This window comes from Corapipo altera, unplaced genomic scaffold (genome assembly GCF_003945725.1).
Source record: "Corapipo altera isolate COAL_440 unplaced genomic scaffold, ASM394572v1 64, whole genome shotgun sequence".
NCBI classification, from domain to species: domain Eukaryota; kingdom Metazoa; phylum Chordata; class Aves; order Passeriformes; family Pipridae; genus Corapipo; species Corapipo altera.
In genome coordinates, this window is record NW_020884893.1 from 11,332,698 (window position 1) to 11,342,270 (window position 9,573).

Here is a 9,573-nt window from a genome sequence, read left to right on the forward strand (position 1 = left end):
TTGATACGACCCTCCCATAGTAACTTCAGTGAAACACCTGAAGAATTTTTATTGTTTGTAGATTTAAGCTCTCATTAGGCTGTTCTCCTATTTCAGAGGAAAATGTCAAGTTTCCTTTAAGCTTGCCATTTATCAGCTCCTCTCCTTTTTCTGTAGGATGACTATTCCATTAAAGACGTGGTCCTCAGCCTGAGACAAAATGGATGATGTGTCTGTTTGAAATAGGATTGTTTACTTTGTCAATGCTCCTGGGATCAATTTCATTTTTTTCCCCACCATCTCCTATGGAGAACATCTTGCCAAGTGCAGTATTCATCTCCCTGAATGAGCTATCAAGATCCATTTTTTTTTTTTAGAGAAATCATGCTGCAACCCAAACTGGTCAGAACCTCCCACAGTTTCAGGACCATGCACGGGTACGAATAACACAGAACCTTATCTGGCACAATTTCAGTATTTCTTTCACAATTTCTCAAGAAAATAGATGCCGTGAAAGAGAAAATTATACGCTTGTAGTTTTAACACCAGAAATAGAAAGCGGCGCACGTTCTCCCTCGCTGGATGCTCAGACGTGTCTGAACACCCTCTCACAGGCACAAAATACAGGAGCAACACTGCAACATCCCCGTTGCACTGAACCCACCCCGAGCAGCTTCACCAGCGAGACAACTCACAGGCGAGATCCGCTAATAAGCTGCTGGCAAATGAGATCTTAATTGTAGATTTATTTAATTCAGAGACAAGCGCTCGTGTTGCATTAAGAGCAGCCTATTAACATTCATGCGTGAGCATCCACTAAGTGTGAACAGATACAATTCAGCGCAAAACCGCATTTCTAAGCGCTGGAAGAGGGAGTAATCACCTAAACCATCACCCTGCTCTGAGCGGGAGGGGCCAGCCACCAGGGAACGAAACGCTGTTCCAGGCATTGTGTCGGGTTCTCGTACTCAAGCATGTCTCACTATCAATCATTTCTGAAGCAACAGCGCCGAGACTTCCCAAAGCTCCCATTATTGTCTTGTACACTCCCCAGCATTCAAACCAAATAGGAAGTGCAAAAAAAAAATCAGCAGAATTTTGAGACAAAAAAATTCAGAAGCTACATCTGTTGGAGGATACAGTGTTCTGCCTGACACCCCTGCACGATGCTGATGACAAGTCTAGGTTAATCACACAGATGATGATTTGATCCTTACGTCAACTCCTTTAAAAACAACAACGTTACAGGTGTAGCAGCCAGGGGGCTGATGTATTCCTGCCGGCACCTGCACTTCTTGGGATGAGCCACTAGACAAAGGAGCACGCCGGCATTTTGAAGGATGCGACCATGACAGCATCAAAATATACCTTAGTTACCAACTTTCATTATTTGCCCCTCACAAGATTCACTTATAGGTTCAGTCTCTGGGACAGTGTGTACTGGGGAAAACACCCCTCAATGGCCAGTGAGCCACCGGCAATGGACAAAGCGCTCACCGACCGCTCTCCATCCACTCCCGTACACGCCCTCCCTACCCACGGCTGTGCTGCCCTCTACTCCTGGCACCTTCTCCAGCACCCACTGCCCTTCCTCTCCCATTCAACCCAATTCCTTTTTACTATGCCCTACCAATGCCCCTCTTTTGGAAGCCTGGTCTCATTTTATGACTACTGCCAACTCTTTGAGGCCAGAAGGGTCTTTCTGACATGGGGAAAAAAATAAATAATAATAATAAAAAAATCACTGCATCTGTTCTGAAAGGCTTTTGTTTTGGGATTTACTTCGCCCCCATTTAAACTGAATCCCTTTATTCCTCTCTCCAAAGGCAGCATGGTGTACAGTGCTAACAACCCCTCGGCCCCAGAGCTCACGATGTATAAATCAGGGTGGACACACCACCCAGCAGAAGGGACGCCTCTTCCCCGAGCGCTGCCCTTCATTCGCACAGAGGATGGAGCATGAGCCGCTCCATTTGCAAACACCCTGGGCTCCTTATCGATCAGAAGCAGGAGCGCGTTTCGCCGCCGGAGCGCATCCCCAGTTTTAACCTCCGCAGGAACACACTGCCCTGCACCAAGCCCGGCACCCTGCGCACACACCCGGCCAGGCTGAGCCCCCTCCGGGCGGCCGAGGGACCCCCGGCACCCCAGCGGGGCCGGGGACAGCGCCCGACAGGGCGCACACCCGGGGATGGGCACAGGGACACCGGGAACCACCGACCCCCGCGCCCCCATACCCGCATCCTCCTCGTCGAAGCTGTTCATGCAGGGGAAGTAGATGGCGAGGGCCTCGAAGGATGCGGAGAGGCTGAGTCGGCTCTGCGAGCGCTCCATGAAGAGCCCCTGTCCGGGGGCGCCGCCGGGGGTCTCGCCCGCGGCCGCGGGCGGCTTGGCGAGCTTGGCCGCCCCATTCTTCACTCGGAGCACGGCCCGCGGCGTCTTGGCGGCGGCGGGGCCGCGCTGAGGCGGCGGGCGAGGCGAGGCGGGAGCGCGGAGCGGAGCGAGCGCAGCCACCTGCTGCCCGCCGGCTCTGGGCGCCGCCGCCGCCCCCCGCCCGCCCCGGCAGCGCCGCCGCCAATGCTGAGGGAGGGGCGGGCCCGCCGCGCTCCCCGCCCGCCCCGGGGGAACCGGACCGGCCGAGCCTCCCCCGCCCGGGGAGAGCCCAGGGGCTCTGGTCGCCCCGAGGGGCTCTGCTCGCCCTGCCCCGGCCGCGGAGGGTCCGTCACGTCCCTGTCACAGAGGCAGTGCCGCTGTAGGTTTGCCTGTCGTTTGATCTGAGACTGACTGGGAAGTAACCAGACGGAGCGCGGCTCTGGAGTTGATCTCACTCAATTAATTATTTCTTGCTGTTTACGTTGAGGGAATGTTGCAGGCTGAAGCCCCGAAGAACCAGGCAAAGTATAAACACAGAGTGAAAGCCTTTCTCTTCCCCAAGTCCTCACTGTCTAAGTAGCCAAGACAAAGAACAGAAGGCAGGACAATTTTTCTTACACAAATTCAGGGTATGAAGCATGGGAGTTTAGCTTGGCTTGTCCCAACACTGCATGAGGAAAGTCTCCCTTCGAGCTAGGAACTGAATGCAGATTTCCTGCCTTAATCTCAAGACTACTGTCTCAAACAGCGATGAACAACCTTGAGGCTTTAAGGAGGTTTCTTTCAAAAGAGGGGGAAGATAAGCAACACCAATAGGATTGAAGGCACAGCCCCATAGACACCGATGCCGGGACAAGGATGGCCCCAGAGAGCAGAGCCCGCAGCAACAGGGAGGGGGATCCATCTCTCCCATTTGTAAAGGGATGTTTCAGTCATTGCCTCTGTCAGAGGTCCCTCTGTCTCCCCAGGTAAGCTGTTCACAACAGCATTTAACTCCATGCATTAAACTCTCTCCTTTCCTCCACCCACATCCCTAAAGTCATCATCACCCACCAACAGAACAGTCATTTCCAAGGTACCTCTCTCAGACACCAGAAAAAAAACCCTCCCCAAAATATAAAAGCCAGTGTTTGGATGTATCCAAGCTCCCAGGGGGAAAGCATATAAACCAGGGTGTTTTCCTTGGTGGATTACATTAAATGGAAGGCAGCTGCCTGTGGTAGCTCAGCATTAAGCCCATTTTGCAACACAGTGCAACAAAACTGGGGTGGGGTGACACAGGATGTGTTTTCCAACAGCAGCTTGGTCTGCCCAGCAAGGTTACTGTCCCCTCAGGGCACAAAAGGAGGATGTTCCTCATGTGCTTGGTCTGTCCACCCATCATGATAACCAAATGCCATCCCACTGAACACATGAAGCCACAGACCTATTTGTGCTATTCCAAAAATGCAGATTACAGCCCAGCATCTCTGTAAGATAAACTGTGGCTAAAACTACTATATACTGAGTGCTGCAGAACAAGAGCCTGAAGTGAAAAAGTGTTTTCCCTCTCTAGTACTTGGGCCCAGCTACAGACAACCAGAAGACAAGCAGACTGGGCCTCCTGGGTCAGGCATTCCCAGTGATCTGCTCAACCCCACTTGAGCTTTAAAGCTGTGATTGGCCCAGAGATCTCCAACTTTCAAACACTGCTTTTTTTTACTTCCGTGCACAGTAAGCAACATAAGAATTATAGCCCATAATATTACCTGCAGTCTTCTCTCAAACAGTTAATAAATCAATACATTAAAACTCTTCTAATCTGCTAAAAAACCTACCAGAGCTGTATAATTTTTGTGGCTGCCAGTATCAGGAAGCAAGAGCAGGGAAGGGATGCCAGGAAGAACCTGGAATGACCCCATGCCATGGGAGGTAGAGCAAGGCAGGGGGGGAATGGGGTCCAGTAAACACACCAACTGCAAGGCCATCTGTGAAAAGCCAAACAGCAGTTTAAGAGCAGATCTCTAAGACAGACTCACCTACAGCACAGCCCAGGCACAAACTGAAGGCCCCTGGGGTTGGAGGTTTAATAGAGCTCCTGGCTGAAGGTGTGAATGCGAGCCCCAGATTAGGCTTGTTGGGGCAATTAAGGCCAATTAGTGCACTCCTGGCCCTGGCATCCAGAGTCTTCATTACCAGTGATGCATCCAGAATGGCAGAGGTCATATGAATATCATATGCCAAGCTGAGTTTGCAGGGCTTCCCAATAGAAAATACGGTATTTAATTCAAAATCTAATCAAAATTTACTCTGGAGTTAGTGAGTTATATGAATTACTTCATCAAAGCTAGGCCAGGCAGGCAGTAAAGCAGAAGGAACAGAATGAACTTATTACAGACAATGATGACTCCAGGTCTGAGTTTTGAAAGGCAGGGGAATCAGTGAGGAATGTATTACCATATGTTTAAGATGAGATTTCAATAGCACCAATCAAGGCATTAGCAACAGCTATAGGGACAAATCTAAGTGCATTAAAGCTGTTAAGTCAACTCCTATCTACCAGTCCTGCCAGCACATTTGATCAGAGGAGCAAGAGGCATCTGTGAATCAAACTCTGCTTCCAGGTTGCCAGGCACAGGATCTACCTAAAATTGCTGAGAGCTGCTTTCTTTTCATTTAAAAAATGCAAGGAAAAACTTAAATGGGGAATAGAAATTTAATCTCAACTTCGTGCTGTGGTCATCTAAATGTCTCTTGTTTCCCTACATCTCGAAAGCACAGTGATGGCAGACACTGTGGGTTGGAGAGCAGATCTGTTCCCACAACACTCTTCTCTGTCCTTTGTTTTCTTCACCAGCACACCAGGACTGGAGACCCTTCTGCTTTTAGTGCTTTGAGATCTACCTTTGACGTGCTGAGGAAGACTATCATCACCCCCACATCGCCTCTGTGCACCTTTCTCCGTGCTCATCCATATTCCAGCTTCCTCTCAGACAGTGTGAACCCCTTGTACCTGCACAGCTCAGCACCACTTGGAGGTCACATCCCCTCAAGGCTCCTTTTGTGCAGTTTGTTCCAGGCTGTGTCCCACCTCCCTCTTTACCATAGCTGTGGGATCAACCATGCTCAAGTCCTCCCCTGCTCCTCTCTGCCACAGAGGGTCTTGGGCTGAGTGCTCTCAGCATCATCCCTTGCCTTTGGTGTCATCTGCCTCTCGTTTGCCTGCTACATTTTGCTCCTCAGGGCAGGGACAGATCTGTGTCCTGCAGGGCTCTTTGATTGTTGGTTGGGCCAGAACATCCTAAACTAAAACCATCTGCCTTAAAGTGAGACAAAATGCATTGACAGCTGGAAATCAAAGGGACAGTTAAAGGCATAATGCCCTCCAGATGCCTGGAGGAAACTGTTTATTTTGGCTGCCTGTTTAAGGGAAATACGAATTTGCAGTGAAGCTGGAAATTGTTAGTCTGTAAGTGTTCTTCTTCACTGATCAACATAGACAGAAAGATCCTTGGGAGGGACTCAGAGAAGTGAAGATAAGCAAGGAGGAGGGTTCCTGTGATGTTGTAAATAAGATGGGAGTGCAATTGGGAACGAATAAACTCAAAGATTTAGTACCTCCAGAACAGCACGTCTGCGGCTGCTCTGGTGGAAGTGGTTAATTGATTGTTTCCCCAGTGAAGCAGGCTCTGACTGATTGAACCATGGAAAGCTCTCATAGATTTTTCCTGCTGGCTCTTTCTCTTCCCACTAGTCACGTAGCTTATATTTTTGCCTTCACTCTTAGGTGTCTGGATCAGCCTAGGAAGTTAGCCTTTATATACTGGAGCAAGGATATGCTGCCCTCTCCCTCTTGTACTCCCTACCGTTCTGTGTGTTCCTGTTTGGAAATAAAACCAAACTACCTGATTTGTGTGTGTTTCTCTTTCTGCTCTGTCTGCCCACTGCTTGCTCAAAACAGAGTCCACGTGCTGGGAGCTCAAATGCAGCAGGGAAAAAAGCCCTGCTAGTGAGAACACATCTCGTGCATAAATCTGCTCAGGGTAAATACAGCAAGGGTGAAGAGCTGATCTCCTCCCTGTCTCATAGGACCCCTTCCCTGAGTGAAGCCAGGCAGTTCATAGCTGGCAGTACACGACTTTATCATCCCTGTTCTCCAGGGCTCTAGTTGATTCCCTTACAAGTTCCTCTTGGTCGTTCTGGGCAGGCTGGAGGGCAGGATGTGAGATGTGCTGAGCATGGATACACAGAACCAGGGAATAAACACCACAGGAGGGCCGTGGTCTTGTGGCATTGCATCAACATGGGGTGATGCTCAGAGATACTGGCTCACGTGCCCAACCACACCAAGCACCACAGGTTCACTGGGCTTGGTTGTTGTACACTTACAAAGCAAGACACATTTTAAGTTATTTAATATTTCTTGCTATTTGTGTTGAGGGAATGTTGCAGGCTGAAGCCCCGAAGAACCAGTCACAGTATAAACACAGAGTGAAAGCCTTTCTCTTCCCCAAGTCCTCACTGTCTAAGTAGCCAAGACAAAGAACAGAAGGCAGGACAATTTTTCTTACACAAGTTCAGGGTATGAAGCATGGGAGTTTAGCTTGGCTCGTCCAACACTGCATAAGGAAAGTCTCCCTTCGAGCTAGGAACTGAATGCAGATTTCCTGCCTTAATCTCAAGACTACCTTCTGCTTTTCACTAATAATAGAAGCAATATTCTAACCTTAGAAAAATTAAATTTTAAGCCAGACAGACTTTTACAACATCCTGTGTTGGTTGGGATCCAGGCAAGCCAGGAGTGCTCTGGTCCCTGCATAGCCCAACCACATCCATGCCCTGGAGCTACACTGTGTGCAGTGTCAGGTCACAGTGCTCTGCCTTTACTCAAACCTGAAACCCCATCTAGAAGCTGATATCCTGTTGTTTTAAGTCACATCTCTCCTACACCCTCTTTAGCTATCAAAACCAAGCCCACAAAGGTGCTAAAGGACTAGTGAGACAGAGCTGAGAGGATGAGTAATGAGACGCTGAGCTGTCAGCCCTGGGTCCCTTGCTAGCCTTGCTTTTTCTCACATTTGTGTAGCCAGCATTTTCCTGAGTCCAGAGAACTCAAGGCTTCACAGCACATGCTGCACTCTGGCTTTACTGTTGGCATCTACTAAAACTGGATGGGTTCAGCCCATATTCAGTGGCTTCCAGCCTCTGGGAGCAGGAGTGTGGGAATGGGCTTGGCACTGCCGTGGGGTATAACTCAGCAGACCATCTTCTGCTCCACTGTGTCCTCCCAAATATTGGGTTTGGGGTCAGGCTCTTTTCATTTCAGCCAGCCAGGATGGGTAAATGGATGTTAAATCAGGCTGATTCTTTTCTGATGACTGAAATATGAACCCAGACTGATGAAGTGCAGGGTAGTGGTGATTTGCAGACATGTTTTCTGTTGCAATATTCAGTCATGAGCAAAAGGAAAGAGAAAGTACCTGCACGAGAAAGTGCTGTTAAGAGCAAGTACTTGCTTACCCACTTCCCTGATTTATCATAAAACACACCAGATCCCCAGGGGCTGTGCTATTCCCCAGCTCTCCAGGCTGGGAAATGCTAGGCACAGTGAGGGAAAGCTTGAGAGATCTGGGGAAAAGAGAATGGAAGATCAAAAGCAAGAAGAAGGCTAAAAATGCTGAAGTGTGGGAGGCACAAAAGGAGCAGGAAAGGACTGGGGAGTTTAACCAGTCAAAAGAAGTTTTGCAGCCAGAGGCAAGTTTAAGAGAGCTGCAGAAATGGACTTGGGCACATCCTATGGCCTGGAGAAAAAGAGGCACAAAGTAGGAGCTCACATACATGAACAGTCCATCTAGCTCCTCTGAAAGGATTCACAAGAGAAAAGCCCACCTGGAAACTCCATCAAGAGTCATGAGCATCAATGTATGAAAGCACCAGGTTGACAGGCCACCCATGACAGAGGGTGCAGCTCAGGCAGGTGGGTGTGTGTCCTGCATGGGTGTGAAAACACAGGGGCTGCTTTGGAAACCTGCACTGTGGTTTCTTCATTCTACAAAACACTCAGTGCTGCAGGCATTTTGTGGCAAATATCCCAAGGGTTTGGGAGCGGGGTCCAGCAGATTGTGGCAGAATGAAAGGATGGAGCTGTGCAGACAAACCACTCCCTTCAGTCTTTTCATTCATACCCACTCGTGGCGTTGGCATTGCCACAACAGAGGCAATGCTGGGGATGACAGGTGGAATTTAGTGCGTTTGAATTTTAATCAGCAATTATTGTTAAACACAATAATGCGTCAAGTGGTGGGTAATTTAGCTCCAATTCCAAAAATACAGACTCATCCACTCCAGCTCTAAATGTCCAATCTCTTTGCTCCAAGCAGACTAGCATATAGAAATGTATGAATGATAACCAAGCAAAGTAATGATGGCTGGAGAATTAAGATGGCTCGGAACCATCCAGCCAAATTACATATTAATAGTATGGCAGCCATCCCAGGCCATGCTTGGAGAGACTCAGACTTACTTCTCTCACTGACACTCAAAGGGCTGTGTCTCCATCTGATTCCCCTGTGCACTCACACAGACATATGTTTGTGTCTGTGAAAGGAGAGGAAATGTTTAAATTCTGTTGTAATGTCAATATTCAGTGCCAAGACCGGCAAGTTCTGCTACCTGTGCGACTGGAGCAGTTCCTGGAAGGAATACAGAAAAGAGAATCAGAGACATCTCATCTTTCTGATATTCTGAGTTTGATAATGTAAAGTTAAGTTTTTTAGCTCATCTAGTTCCACCTCCCTGCCATGAGCAGGGACACCTTTCTCTAGACATCTCAGCATCCCTGTTTCCCTGCAGGAGTGGCCCATCGGGGCCAAAGTCAGTGGCTTTCAGACTAATGGCCCCTTTGCACACACACACTCTCAGCCTGGGAGGCAACAGGTTTGTGAAATATCTCTTTTAAATGAGTCTGCTGAGTCTGTAATAAGAAGAGGACAGAAATAATCCTGTCTGTGGCTTCCCACAGATGGGCTTTAGCACTTGTAAAAGTTGTAGCAAATGGATTTGCTCCGGCCTCAGATAGACACTGACAGATTTATAGGAGGAGGTGATGTGGCTGCAGCACAACTGCAGCTTGGGGGGAGAAATCCCTGCAGGCCCTTGTGGGTACCTCAGACGTGTTGCCATCCTGTGCCTGTGCTGAGGCTGGGCTCAGTCAAAAGGGTTTTTGTGTCCTGCAGTGCTGGG

General features: G+C 49.0%; 1 protein-coding gene across 1 annotated transcript in view; it reads right to left on the bottom strand.

The window, feature by feature from the left end:
- Positions 1 to 2,469, bottom strand: part of RIMS4 (regulating synaptic membrane exocytosis 4) — a 48,291-nt gene extending 45,822 nt beyond the window's left edge. Inside the window, exon 1 of the mRNA XM_027645969.1 lies at positions 2,217 to 2,469. Within this exon, the coding sequence (XP_027501770.1) occupies positions 2,217 to 2,313 (97 nt within the window). The 5' untranslated portion in view covers positions 2,314 to 2,469. The remainder of the gene's footprint in view (positions 1 to 2,216) is intronic.
- Positions 2,470 to 9,573: the final 7,104 nt, after the last annotated feature.